Source organism: Salvelinus namaycush, chromosome 21 (genome assembly GCF_016432855.1).
Source record: "Salvelinus namaycush isolate Seneca chromosome 21, SaNama_1.0, whole genome shotgun sequence".
NCBI classification, from domain to species: Eukaryota; Metazoa; Chordata; class Actinopteri; order Salmoniformes; family Salmonidae; genus Salvelinus; species Salvelinus namaycush.
This window is the reverse complement of record NC_052327.1, coordinates 13397887-13413030: the sequence shown is the minus strand read 5'-3', so window position 1 is coordinate 13413030 and position 15144 is coordinate 13397887. Positions and strand designations below refer to the sequence as shown.

Below are 15144 nucleotides of genomic sequence, written 5' to 3'. Positions count from 1 at the left end.
ATTTGGGTGTTTTATATCATACTTCTAGGGGCCAACAAAGGCTTTTAAACTGGCCGGAACTACATGGCAAAACAGACCAAAAGGACATGAAGATACAATGCTTAACCATTTTTGTGCCACTCCAATCTGTCCCCTGTAGAATTTAAATAGAGATCAATAGTAATGGTAGAGGCACCAACTCCGCCATTGCTCGTTGGCCAAAGTCTTTTGGGAAATGAATCAGGTTTTTGGAGGGGTTTTGGATAAACGCTGAAAATAAAGTCTGTGGTAAACACAGGTTTACGACCTTACACGTTTTGTTCTATGAGATATTCTTCATCGGGTAAACGTCACTGTGAATTTTGAAGCAATTTTGTAATCAACACAAGCATGAAAGCACATAGGTTATGGTACCCGACTGATATCTCATAGATTAAAACATATAAGATCTCCGAAGCCTGTGTTAACGTCAGACCTTATCCCAAAACCCCATTCATTTCCCCCATAAGGATGGCAGTAAATCATTTTCAGTTTTTAGGACTACAACATGGGGAGTTCTATTGATGGGACACTATAACCACATAGGAGTTAAAGTGATAGAGCACACTTGCTCACAGGTGCAACAAATACAGCCTTTACAAGGCATTCCTCAAAATATTTGTCGAGGGCTGCCGAGTGGCGCAGTGGGCTAAGGCACTGAATGTCAGTGCTAGAGGCGTCACTACAGACCCTGGTTCAATTCCAGGCTGTATCACAACCGGTCGTGATTGGGAGTCCCATAAGGCGGCGCACAATTGGCCCAGTGTCGTCCGGGTCAGGCTTGGCCGGGGTAGGCCGTCATGGTAAATAAGAATTTGTTCTTAACTGACTTGCCTAGTTAAAGGTTTAAAAAAATAAAGGGGTTTTGGTGCACCAAAGATATGGTACGGTACTGTATTCTGTGTGGTGAAATTACAGTAACATTTGAAATACAGCAATTCTTTCCTAGCCCATAACATTTTCCCACAATGCGCCATAATGTACAGTATGTTGCCGTAAAACTTTGAGTATTTTAATATTGATAATACCTCCGATTACTGTACAATTTTTCATTACAGTGTAGCAGCAAAGTTTCAAGTGTAACACCGCAAATGTCCCATTTCTCAGTATGCGTACGCAAAAATTACATTTAATAAAATGGGAGTAGTACACTATGATGGCTAGTTATTTGATTATTATTTTCATGAGTAATGAAATTTGATGATGTTAACATGGAGTTTTGTTCATACTACTTTATGGGTTATTAAGTGCTATGACTTTGGCAATGGAACCAAAAATTGGAACCTGATTAAAATTATGCAAGCTGTAGTTTTACATTTACAAAAGACACAAACAATTGTGAAATCCCTTAGGAAAAAAATGTATAATCAAAACACGGTCAAAAACGTTTTGATAAAAGGAATCTAACGTTTCGGACCACACTCCACCTTCCTCATACATTGAATTACTAGTGTCAAGCGTGCAGCTCCTTCAGTCCTTCATATGAAAGCAATTTGAATCTGTCTGTTCATTTTACTATCAGGCTATGCAGGTAGTATAAAGATCTGTGCTGCACCTGCTGTGAACTGGGTCGTGTTCATTAGGGCACGAAACAGAAAACGTTTCAAATCGATTTGCAACGGAAAAAGGAAATTTGCCTTTCCTATTGGACAAACAGCCTAGGTAGGCCCTCACTGTTTCAGTTTGTTGACATCATTTGGTGCCGAATGAACACAACCCTGGTATCTGTGTAAAAGCGAGCCTGCCTTCTCTGTTCCCTTTTGAGTTAATGAATGCTGAAGACGCAACATTGCACACTGAGGGCAAAGTTGCATCAATGTTCCATCAATGTTTCAACAAGCATGAGCGTGTTGAATGGGGGCTCTACTGGGTCTGGGCGGGTCGGTTCTTCCTCTCCTGCCAATCTTTCTTCCTCAGGCTTAGTTCTGCCTCAGTGAAGGCTGCTGGGCCCCAGTTAGTGATATTCTGAGGCCCCTTTGAACCTGAGAAAACAAAAATCATAAAAGTCTTTCACATCACTGCAGACAAAGGAAAGGAAATGAGGAGAGGAAGCCACTTTAGATTATTGAGATGCGCCCAGGCCACAGATGGTGAGAAAGAAAAATACCAGAACAGACAGAGAGGAAATCTAGCTAAATGAAGAGAGTATTGATAAAAGGAGGGGAGAGGGAAAGTGCGATGTAATATAGTGTTGTGTTACCTGGTTGAATGAGGCGGACCAATCCCTCATGGTGGGCCACTTTATGTTTCCAGGTCCTGGTGTTGTTCGCTGCATCCTCCAGTTTCTGCATTACCTCCTGTGACAAACAAAGAAGAGACGATCTCAGTCGATTTGTACAAGTAAGTCATCTCATTTTCAAATTAAGTGGAAGTTGGTTTTTAATACTGAAACAGGACAACCCACGGCTCACCTGTAGAACTCTAGTGCCCCCTACAATTGCCGTCTGGTAGTAGTTGCCTAGACACCGCTCTAGCACCCCCTAAACATCTAATTAGGCATTGTTCTAGCACCACAACTCAAGCACCTTAGTTCTAACAGACCCAAAATTAGTCCTACTCCTGAACTGAAAAGCATGCTCAATGAAGAACCTCTGTCGAAAGTACATTTTAGTCCAGAAGCAGGCCGTAAATCTTCAATCCTGGAAACCGACCCTAATACATGTCTCACCTGGTACTGCTCCAGTGCCCCCTGCCTCTCACTCTCTAGTTGCTCCAACTGCAGCATGGCGGCTTGCAGGGCACTTTCCTTGGCCGTTCCCTCCTTCTCCAACTCCTGTTTCTCCGCCTCCGTCTCAGTGATGGTCCTCTGCTGGTGGAGGTGGATCTGCTCCAGCTCAGCCCTCTTGGTCACCTCCTCCTCCAGTAACCTGGAGAGACGTGGACAGAAAGTCCAGGGAACAGAGTACAGAATGTGTCACATTCAAAACAGGAGAAAAAAGAGATGCGTTGATCAAAAACACAATTACACTGCAAACATAAATCCACCCTAGCATATACGCAACGCACACACACCCACACAAATTCCCTACTCAGAACACAATGTGAGAAGTGCTGAGCCCAGAGAAGCACAAATGTCATCAGAGGAAGGAAGGAAGGAAGGAAGTGTTTCTGTACTGGAGGGACTGTTGCCCACGTGTTTCCCTCTTCCTCACTGACAAACTCCACTTGTCAGACAATTAACGTGACTCAGCCAGAGAGACAATGAACTCCATCACTGTACATTCATCTCAAGAGTGCATGCGTATATGCCTGCTTTTCTGTGTCTGTGTGTGTGTGTGGAGCACTGACCGGGCCTGGAGCCTGCGAACCGTCTCCTCGTCCTGCCTGGCGCCTCTCTCCTCCTCCAGTGCGTCCTCCAGGCGGTGGTACATGTCCTCCAGCTCACGGACGCGCTGCAGGTACTGCTCCAGCTCAGTGGACTTCTGAGCTACCTGCTCCTCCATCTCCTGTCGCACCTGAGGACCGGCGAGAAGACACTTGTATAAAGAGCCCTACAGGTATCCAAGACTAAATCTAGTGGTGCTCTTGGACCAGACGACCCATTCACTAGGAGTCAGCGCTTAGTAGGCTGTAGCACTCAATTAACTTACTTAAAATGTATTAAAACTCTACTTTGGGTGACCTATCCCTTTTAATCACTTATTTAACCCATTGTGTACCACTCACTTCCTTTTCTATCTTAAGCCCACTAACTTCCTATCATTCAGCCCTACAATTCAGGCTATGACAGTTACTGATTGGAAACACCTGCCATTGCTAATGCCAATCTGTAAAAATGACGTTAATTTTCTTTTTTTTAACAGGGGGAAAAAAGGACTCAACTCTTGTGGGTACATCCTGAAACAGAGCAGACATTGACTTAGGGAATAAAATAAATGGAACACCTCATTGATAGATGGTCCTATAAACTGATGTCATTTATAAAGTCTGCCAGTAGGATGTCTGGACTACATGTCAGAGGTTATGAGCTTAGGAGCATAAACAGGGGAATAAAATAACTAGAAAGTTGAAATCCTTTTTCGGGACCCAAGAATTGACTGAATAAATGAAGAGAAGTCTCACTGGGTGCAGTGGGTCCCTGAAAAGCCAGCGTAATGAAATAGTAGTCAACGAAAGGGGTGCGACCCAATTTGTTGAAGTCAAATAAGTAGCTGGCCACAGTGTTTAGTAGTCAGCTGTGGGTGTCGCTTACAGTCTAAACACTCTCTCTTTTGGTCACTAAATTGTGTGTAGGTAGGTACCATTTTCTCCCTCTCAAGGTCCACCCTGTAGCGATCCTGTTGTTCAGTCTGCGTCTGCAGGAGTCTCCTCTCCTCCTCTGCCGCATTGGCCGCCGCCTCCTCCAGTTTCTGACCAATAGCGGAGGGAACAGTCATTACATAATTGAGCATAATTGACGACAGATACACCTGACGCAATGGTAAATCTTAGCACTGTCGGAAGCGCTATAAGTCCAGGGTTGTGTCAGAAATGTTTTTTGTTGCCATTTTCACTGCATGAATTATGGGACTGCAGCTGGTGGTAGCGAGAAAGGGCTGGGTTTTGATTAATACAAAAGTTAGAGGCTTGCTCTTCACTGGCCAATCAAAACGTGCTCCATGGCTAAATATGTGGTTGCTTCAAATTGTGTATTTACGGTCTTATGTATTGCGGTGTCATCAACGCCAATCCGAATGTTATTCCATTATAGCCTAGTTTGTTAAATAGCCTACAGAAACAAAATGTAGGCCATATCCCATCTTTGTTAAATACGTTGAACATGTTTGCATTTCACATTGTTCTACGTTATTGCGGCAGGTAGCCTAGTGGTTAGAGCCGTTGGGCCAGTAACAGAATGGTTGCGAGATCGAATCCCGGAGCTGAGAAGGCAGTTCTGCCCCTGAACAAGGCAGTAAACTCACTGTTCCTAGGATGTCATTGTAAATAAGACTTTGTTCTTAACTGACTTGCCTAGTTAAATAAAGGTTAAATTTAAAAAAAATACCAATTGCATGGTTTCAATATGTATAACATAGCATATAGTAGCCACCCTTTGTCTTGATGACAGCTTTGCACACGCTTGGCATTCTCTTAACCAGCTTCATGAGGTAGTCACCTGGAATGCATTTCAATTAACAGGTGTGCCTTGTTAAAATTAAATTTGTGGAATTTCTTTCCTTCTTAATGCGTTTGAGCAAATCAGTTGTGTTGTGACAAGGTAGGGGTGGTATACAGAAGATAGCCCTATTTGGTAAAATACCATATTATGGCAAGAACAGCTCAAATAAGTAAAGAGAAACGACAGTCCATCATTACTTTAAAACATGAAGGTCAGTCAATCCGGAAAATTTCAATAACTTTGAATGTTACTTCAAATGCAGTCGCAAAAACCATCAAGCGCTATGATGAAACTGGCTCTCATGAGGATCACCACAGGAAAGGAAGACCCAGAGTTACCTCTGCTGCAGAGGATAAGTTCATTAGAGTTATCAGCCTCAGATATTGCAGACCAAATAAATGCTTCACAGAGTTTAAGTAACAGACACGTCAATATCAACTGTTCAGAGAAGACTGCGTGAATCAGGCATTCATGGTCAAATTGCTGCAAAGAAACCACTACTAAAGGACACCAATAATAAGAAGAGACTTGCTTGGGCCAAGAAACATGAGCAATGGACATTAGACCGGTGGAAATCTGTCCTTTGGTCTGATGAGTCCAAATTTGAGATTTTTGGTTCCAACCGCCGTGTCTTTGAGAGACGCAGAGTAGGTGAACGGATGATCTCCGCATGTGTGATTCCCACCGTGAAGCAGGTGTGATGGTGTGGGGGGGCTTTGCTGGTGACACTCCGTGATTTATTTAGAATTCAAGCCACACTTAACCAGCATGGCTACCACAGCATTCTGCAGCGATTTGCCATCCCATCTGGTTTGGGCTTAGTGGGACTATCATTTTGTTTTTCAACAGGACAATGCCCAACACACCTCCAGGCTGTGTAGGGTCTATTTGACCAAGAAGGAGAGTGATGAGTGCTGCATCACATGACCTGGCCTCCACAATCACCTGACCTCAACCCAATTGAGATTTTTGGGATGAGTTGGACTGCAGAGTGAAGGAAAAGCAGCCAACAAGTGCTCAGCATATGTGGGAACTCCTTCAAGACTGTTGGAAAAGCATTCCTCATGAAGCTGGTTGAGAGAATGCCAAGAGTGAGCAAAGCTGTCATCAAGTCAAAGGGTGGCTACTTTGAAGAATCTCAAATATAAAATAGATTGATTTGTTTAACAGTTTTTTTGTTACTACATAATTCCATGTGTTATTTCATAGTTTTGAGGTCTTCACTATTATTCTACAATGTAGAAAATAGTTGTTTTTTTAAATAGAAAAACCCTGGAATGAGTAGGTGTGTCCAAACCTTTGACTGGTACCGTATGTAAATGAGATATTTCTCCATTTAATTTTCAAATAAATTTGCAAACATTCCCATCACTTTGTCATGGGGTATTGTGTGTAGATGGGTGAGAAAAAACATATATTGAATCCATTTTTAATTCAGGCTGCAACAAAATGTGCAATAAGTCAAGGGGTATGAATACTTTCTGAAGGCACTGTTAACTTATAAATGCCTCATGCGCTTAGTTCAACTGTCATACCCAATCAGGACCCAAAACATAACCTTGTTTGTAAACAATGAACATGTAAACCAACACTGTATAGGCTCAAAACATGGTTCAAACTGTCATTTTGATCTCATGGAAGTTCAGTCCTTGCATCCATAGCTCGGTCTATGAATTTGAAGCCGGTTCATTTCTACAGCACCATCCTTCAGCTGTTCACCAACACAATGGCAGGCAGGACACTTTTTTATTGTTGTCCCTTCCAATAACTACGTTATTTTAAATTCAACTTGGTTGTTAATTGAATCCGGAGTAAGCCGAACGTCTAGAGCTGCCGACCTGTTGAAGTAGAAATCAAGATTAGTGATCGCTGTTCTGACCTCCAGAAGCCGTTTTCGGTCATAGGAAATGAATGGCGGAGACATGACGTACAAAATAAGTTTAAATCAACATAAGAACAGCAGAATTGTTCAGGACCCTGTAAAACAGCTGCTATCCACGACAGTGCCAACTTCAAAACTGCAGATTAATCCTAATTTGACTCTTTCCGTGCAGCCGTGACTTGTCAATTGACCTAACTCGTTCGTTACTCACTCACTACCGCAGGTTAGTGTGAAGTGACCAACCGATCACAGAATGGCTACCGTGTACAAGTGAACCCAGGGTTAATAAAGGGCGCCGACCCCTCACCCTCCAGTCCTGTGTGTACCACAGACCTGTCCTGGACTGGGGAGTATGAGAGACGGGAACTTGTTGCACCTCAATGGGAGATTGTTGTTCATTCATTATACATCGAGTACTAGGGGCACATTGAACGTTCAGACACAGGGACATTGTTGCCCCAATAAATCCAATGATTGTCCACAGCTACACTGCATGTGTTACATTGGACAATAACGTTTTATGGTATTGTTGTATGGCTCATTTGAGCTTGTCCAGATGACTAGTCATGGGTCTCATCTATAAGAGCTCTGCTACAATGGGTATTGAAGAGAAGCACTGGTATGTACTGGAACTTAGAGCACCATCTTTCTTACCAATCTCTACAGAAAATAGAGGGCCTGAACATACTGAAGATGAAGTGTTAGTACAGTAACACCGACCAGTGAAATAACATTTCCGAATGTTTTTTCACTCATAACCGGAACTGCTTTGTTAATATAAAATCAGCTCAATACATGTGTTAAAGAGATCAATGGAATTCAACCAAAACAATGGAAACGCCACGAGGGGGAAAGATTCAGAATCTCCTCATTGCCGCCCATCAAAATCCGCCTACAATTTAAACAACAGTCTATGTGTATGTCACATAATGTTAGGGTAAAAAGTATAATACTAGTATGGATGTCGTCACAAATCAACGGCATTACACTTAAAAAACGGCTTCAAATACCACCACCAATTTCTATATGGCTAGCTATGCAACCAGCTTATACGAATGGGAGTTAGCATTTTGCGGACATTTTTTCTGAACCCAAAAAGAACAACTTCTAAATATTATGCAGCGAAAACAACCAAATACAGTCTACCACATTGTGGGCCTGTTAGAACACAAATTATGACGAATTTGACGAATATCCACTTTCTTAGATCCGATTTTTTGAATGGTCGCCAAATGGTCTGCATTCCATTGACCTCTTTACCGCATGTATAGGAGAATATTGCCATCATGTATTTGATTTTAACTGTCCATGTTTTTAGCTGCCGAGTGAAATGAGGAAACATCTCATTTAAGTGACATTTCATCTGTAATTAAAGACCCAACTGAGCAGTGATAATTGGACTTCAACTGTGAATAAACTGCATCAAAAGGCCAGACTGAAAGAACTTTAACCAGTATTAAGAGAGTTGACTGGGAAAATGAGTGAAGTGGAAGTGACAAAAAGCTAAGTGCACACACACACTTCATTCCCCTGAACAGCACAACCCACATTCTCACATTGCGAAACCATTGAGGAAACCAAAAAGTAGGGCTATTCTATTGTTAACATTCAGAAGCACACATGGCACCGAATCTACCGACCACAAACTGTTTCTGTGGGAGGAACTTCACACATTTAAAGTTAGTCTTTCAGGTGACCTACATCCTTAAGTAGAACTGTCATTTCACAGGTCTTCTCTTCATTTAAGCGATGACGGAGATGAACCACATTCCCCCCCGACTGTTTTAAATGTGTACCAGCAACTATCCTCGTGACTTCCAGACTAAGAACAGTGGAGATAGTAGGTGGAAACGGATTCTAATGACTCCATTTGGTAACACTTTACTTGACACCCACAACCATGTCATAATATGTCATAACCTGTCATGATATGGTCATAACCTGTCATGATATGGTCATAACACTGTCATTACTCATATATTTACACCTGTTGTGGCGTGGTATTGTATGGCTGGTTATGACACCTACACAAGAGTGTCAAACCCACATTTATTCCCCCCCATAAAATTCCTCACCAAGAAGTATCCTTTTGTTTGAAAGTTTGTTTCTAAAATCCTGTTTAATTTTTTTATAAATTCTTTAGTCATATTTTAGAGACAGAGATATACACTTTATGACACTGTCATGAAGCATTATGACCATCCTGTGTCACTTTACTTGGACTAAGAAAATATACTTTATGACACTGTCAATAAGCATTATGACCATCCTAATCATATAAGCCAGATAGGCCTATCAGGTACATGCCCTTATATCAGTCATCAGTCTTGTCCTGCACCTGAAATCTGCATTCATCAGCAACAGAGCATTGGGGTAGGTGCATGTCTGACATCAATGTGCGAGCAATTACAATGATCATTTTACAGCGTCTAATATATATATATATATATATATATATATATATATATATATACACAATAAATATATAGACCCTGTAAAAGTATCATTGTAATTGCTCACACATTGATATCAGACATGCACCTACCCCAATGCTCTGTTGCTGATGACTAATATATATATATATAACACAACCAGCCATATATATATATATATATATATATATATATATAGTAGGCTGTTATGTAATGGAACGTTTTGCGGGTTTTGACACTTATGTAGGTGTCATAACCAGCCATAAATTAACGCAATATACTGTATGTCACAACAGGTCTAAATATATGTGTCATGACAGTGTTAGGACCATATTATAACAGGTTATGACAAGTTATGTCAGCTGTTATGACGTATGACATGGTTATGAAAGTGTCATAATGTGTTATGACGCTGAGTGTCAAGTAAAGTGTTACCTACCATTTTTACACTACCTTAATGTGCTGACTTAGAGTTTTTTTCCCCTTCACATTGTGGATGCATAACTATGCCAGCACAGGGCAGCTCAACTCTGTAGTTTGAAAAGGTCATAGTAGCAAAGGGAGGACGTTGACCGTTGTGAGTGAGCTCACCTTCCTCATGGCCTCCAGTTCCTGCTGCTTGTTCTCGTTGGCCGTCTGCAGCTCCCTCATCCTGAGCTCTAGCTCCTCCTGCTCCGCTTGCTGTTTCTGCCTCAACTCCCTCCGCTTCTGGCGGGACTCGCGGTGCGGCGCCGGCCGGCCCAGCTTCAGCAGACTGATACACGTCTGGATGGCTGAAATGGAGAAGAGACACCAGACAGGGGTCAGGTCCAAGGCTGGGCCATGTTCAGTATAGGGAAATGTTGTGGAATGTTGCAGATAGAAATGTGATGAGTAAAGCTGATATGACTACTTATTAATCATGTCAGAGAGGCCTGACTATTCTACATAACATATTTCTATCTGAACGTTCCACAATGTTGAGCTCTGCTGAACGTGCCCCTGTACTTATACCCATGAATAAAGTCTAGATGTCCAGTCCTATACTTTCCATAATACCAACAGGAGATCAATTGCATGGTGAGAGAATTGAGAACTAGTTACATTAGACAACAGGATTCGAAACACAAAAACAATATACATTTGTAATCTATAAATACAGTATGAGCAATGTACAAGTGCTTTCATTTCTGATTAAATACAAATGAAATACGTCCACTTCCTACCCTGTATCCATTCCTGTTTCCTCTTCTTATCCGACGCGCTGATCTCATAGCTTTTGTCGGAGCATTTGACATAGAACAGGCACTTCTTCCCTTCCTTATCCGGTAACGACTGTAAAGACAATTTCATAACATTTTTACACTCTTCCACCAACATGCATTTTATAGTTAGGTTAAGGGTTCAAATGAATGTATGAGCATTGGTCGTTGTTGTTTACTGTTGTCGTTTAGTGTTCCTTGCCTCCACACAGCAGTTTCCATCCAGCAGGATGTCACCCTTCTTCTCTGCCAGGTCCTCGCTCACGTAGTAGGATATGGAGTTGGGCTTCAGGAGGAACCAGCGTTCTGTCCAGTTCTTTCTCTTGTGACCCTTTTTCATCATGTAGCCCTGCAGCAAGCGAAAAACAGGAGGCTCAGACAGTTTTGTGTTTCTGTCTTTGTCGGTTTGTGTTAATATCGGTGTTGAAAAACTAGCAGGAGACGTTTCAGTATAATTGCTTAGTTTACCGCCGCACAGCCACCATTTGTAGTGTTGCATTTGAGATTCTAAAATCGTCAATATTCATGTGGTTCCTATAAAAAAGGCGACTACACTCAGCCAAACATTGTTTTGGTGTGTGGTGTTTAAAAGCTCGATCCATGCTACAGTATTGCTAGTACATAACACTGGTCAACGCCATCCATCGACCATGGACACGTCACATGACGGTAGTTTGGTTGACATCAACATTTGCCAAGGCATGGAGATATAAATGGCTCTGAGGCCGACCTGTTTGAATACGTCAAGGATGAGCTCGTGGAAGACCTCGGTGATGCCCATAGAGAGGGTCTGGCGGTCCATGCCCTTGCTGAAAGTGCCAGTGCCCACCAGGGTGATTATCTCCCAGGCACTCAGGCACTGCTGCTTGGTGCAAAGCTCAAGCTTGTAGTCCTCGAAGCGCTCCTCCACCCAGCTGCCACCCATGGCCTCTGTCAGCTTGCGCAGGAAGTACTCGATCTGAGGGGGGTTGGGAAGAGACACATGTGAGTACACAGACACACGTCAGCACGCACGGGGATGCTTATTGTATTATGTAGGTGGGTGGACTTGCACGAATCCTTGGCTTGTGTGAGTCGGAACGGCGGCTAATTGGGGATCCCAATAAATAATACTACTACTTCAGGTCCTCTCCAAATACTACTGCTGCACCATCGAGAGCGTCCCGAACGGTTGCATTACGGCCTGGTATGGGAATTGCTACGTTCACGACCGCAAGGCCCTCCAGCGGGTGGTGAAGATGGCCCAGTACATTAATGGGACGGTGCTCCCACCCATCCAGGACATCTACTCAAAGCGGTGCTTGAGGAAGCCCCGCAGCTTCATCAAGGACCCAACACACCCCCAGCCATGAGCCGTTTACTCCCTTATCGTCAGGCAGACGGTGTCGGAGCATGAGGTCTGATACCAACAGGCTCTACCTACAAGCCATCAGAGTGCTGAACACTTGAACTGGACTGACCACATGCTCTGGTTCTCCTCACCTTAGCACACACGCGCTCACGCACACATCACAACTGCTGCTACCATACTATTATTATGATTTCTAAATAGTGCACAATTTAAAACACTTGCCCCCCCCAACTTCCCCTTCCCCAAAACATGTGTAAATAAAGTGCCTTCCTGTGTTATACTTATGCTAAAATATTTACTATTCTATTGAGCCATTTACTTCATGTTCGTATTCTTATCTTTTATTTCTTATTGTTGTTGCATTGTCGAGAAGCCCCACGCTCTCCTCCATTTACATCAACAACATAACTCAGACAGTAGGAAGCTCTCTCATCCATTTATATGCAGATGATACAGTCTTATACTCAGCTGGCCCCTCCCCGGATTTTGTGTTAAATGCTCTACAACAAAGCTTTCTTAGTGTCCGACATGCTTTCTCTACACTTAACCTTGTTCTGAACACCTCCAAAACAAAAGGTCATGTGGTTTGGTAAGAAGAATGCCCCTCTTCCCACAGGTGTGATTACTACCTCTGAGGGTTTAGTGCTTGAGGTAGTCACCTCATACAAGTACTTGGGAGTTTGGCTAGACGGTACACTGTCCTTCTCTCAGCACATATCAAAGCTGCAGGCTAAAGTTAAATCTAGATTTGGTTTCCTATTGTAATCGGTCCTCTTCAACCCAGCTGCTAAACTGATCCTGATTCAGATGACAATCCTACCCATGCTAGATTATGGAGACGTAATTTCTAGATCGGCAGTTAAGGGTGCTCTCGAGCAGCTAGATGTTCTTTCCCATTCGGCCATGAGATTTGCCACCAATGCTCCTTATAGGACACATCACTGCACTCTATACCCATCTGTAAACTGGTCATCTCTGTATACCCGTCGCAAGACCCACTGGTTGATGCTTATTTATAAAACCCTCTTCGGCCTCACTCCCTCCTATCTGAGATAGCTACTGCAGCCCTCATCCTCCACATACAACACCCGTTCTGCCAGTCACATTTTGTTAAAGGTCCCCAAAGCACACACATCCCTGGGTCGCTCCTCTTTTCAGTTTGCTGCAGCTAGCGACGAACGAGCGGCAACAAACACTCAAACTGGACAGTTCTCAATCTCTTCATTCAAAGACTTAAATCACGTCTCTACCTTCTTGCCCTTTGTGCCGTCGTCTGTGCCCAATAGTGTTCGTACCATGTTGTGTTGCTACCATGCTGTTGTCATGTGTTGTTGCCACCCTGTGTTGTTGTCTTAGGTCTGTCTTTATGTAGTGTAGTGTTATGGTGTCTCTCCTGTCTTGATGTGTGTATTGTCCTATATTAATTTATATATTTTTTCTTATCCCAGCCCCCGCAGCAGGACTTTTGGTAGGCCGTCATTGTAAATAATAATTTGTTCTCAACTGACCTGCCTAGTTAAATTAAATTAATAAATAAAAAAACAGGAAGTTGCTAACTTCCTTTTCCTGTGAGAGCGGATTGGGAGTGGCGAGGGTGTTTCTCCAAAACTGTATGTAAAACGCAACAGTGGATCAGAACAATAATTCTTTACCCATAACCCACTCCCTTCTTCTGTAGTCCACTGTGACAGAGGTAGAGGTTTCATTGATGTGCACTACGGAGCACGAAAATAACGTTGTATCGTGAGCTTGACTAATTAGCTTTACAACTGATGACTGATTTAGCTGGTAATGATCAACCCAAATGTTGCACAAAGTGAGGTTTGTGTTGGGGCTAAATGTGCCAGCATCAGAGCCCTGGTCATGTTCATTAGGACACGCGCCGAAAATGTTTTAAAACATTTTGCAAAAGAAAACAGAAATGAGCGTTTATTGGACATTGCCTGGCCGTTTGTCCTTTTCCTTCCGTTGGGTGCCTAATGAACACGACCCCTGTCTAATCTTACCTCCTCAGTGGCTATGGCCAGTGGGTATTTGTCTTCGGACAGGAAGTTGAAGATGCACCAGATCTTGAAGGCGTCTTCATCCGAGATGAGGAGGTGTGTTCTGTTGAGGTTCTTCCGGGCACACAGGGTCCAGCACATTCTGTTAAAATCCTGCCGATTAAAGTTGTCCTGGACCTGAAATCAGGAAACATTTCTCTTATGTCACTTGGCTGGAGACAGGCATTTTTCATATGAGGAAAAACACAAATTAGACAATAAGCTGGTCCTGTACTCAGGACATCTTCAATGTTATCTTTTTGCCACACTATCATTCATTTAAAAAGTCCAAAAATGGATCTCGGGTTTCCCCTTTAACTCAAAATCGACAACAGAAAGGGAGGAAAACCCTTGAAAACAGTACAATCAGTGCTGTAGAAGGGAAATGTTTTGTTCCAGCGGTGAATGAACATACACTGGCGTTTCCATGGGAACTCTTGGCAAGCTTTCCGCAGAATCATGTAGATTAGGAGCACCCACAGTGGCACTGGAATAGAAGACTGTTCTAACACAGGATATCCTGACACGACATTTGCATTACCCTCAGCTCACTGAGCCGTTTATGCAGATGTAGGACTCACTCAACTGATACATCGGAGCAGTCATGATAAAACACAACAGAGAGATGGGCCTGACATTGATGAGCAGCCATTTAAAAATAGCAAGAGATAACCAGCAGATAAACAGAGATACTATCGAAATGCAAGCTGCATGTGTCTCATCATCATCAGGAGCCTGGACATCTTTAGGAGTGTTTAAAACATCCTCCTTAATGAATAGATGGACATATATCCACAATAACGGCATACATTCATACATTTCTATCATTGTTGATGAATCTGTTGGATAGTTTCACAGTAACACCAGTGAGGTTAGCAGATAGAGGCAGAGGGAGGAGCAGTAGAAAAGTTGTGAAAGTTGGATTGGTATGAACTAACAGCTCTCTCTCTTTGTCCTCACAATGTCATGTCATTGCTCGGCTCGTTCTCGCTCCGTACTAGCTGGTCCAGACTGAGGCAGTGGCTCCCTTTCCCTCTACCTCAATCCCTGCCATTCTCCCACTCTCTGCACATCAACAAT

At 42.9% G+C, this 15144-nt stretch overlaps 1 protein-coding gene across 2 annotated transcripts in view; it reads right to left on the bottom strand.

Moving 5' to 3' along the window:
* Nucleotides 1–786: 786 nt before the first annotated feature.
* LOC120066104 (switch-associated protein 70-like) overlaps nucleotides 787–15144 on the bottom strand; it is a 32583-nt gene continuing 18225 nt past the window's right edge. Inside the window, exons 3-12 of one of the 2 annotated variants that reach the window (XM_039017223.1) lie at nucleotides 14029–14202; nucleotides 11402–11629; nucleotides 10874–11020; nucleotides 10636–10744; nucleotides 10022–10203; nucleotides 4260–4367; nucleotides 3307–3473; nucleotides 2687–2885; nucleotides 2219–2315; nucleotides 787–2000 (exon numbers count right to left, since the gene is read on the bottom strand). In XM_039017223.1, coding sequence (XP_038873151.1) covers nucleotides 1882–2000; nucleotides 2219–2315; nucleotides 2687–2885; nucleotides 3307–3473; nucleotides 4260–4367; nucleotides 10022–10203; nucleotides 10636–10744; nucleotides 10874–11020; nucleotides 11402–11629; nucleotides 14029–14202 — 1530 coding nt within the window. In that variant the 3' untranslated portion in view covers nucleotides 787–1881. The remainder of the gene's footprint in view (nucleotides 2001–2218; nucleotides 2316–2686; nucleotides 2886–3306; nucleotides 3474–4259; nucleotides 4368–10021; nucleotides 10204–10635; nucleotides 10745–10873; nucleotides 11021–11401; nucleotides 11630–14028; nucleotides 14203–15144) is intronic. The other variant, XM_039017224.1, reaches the window with a different exon arrangement.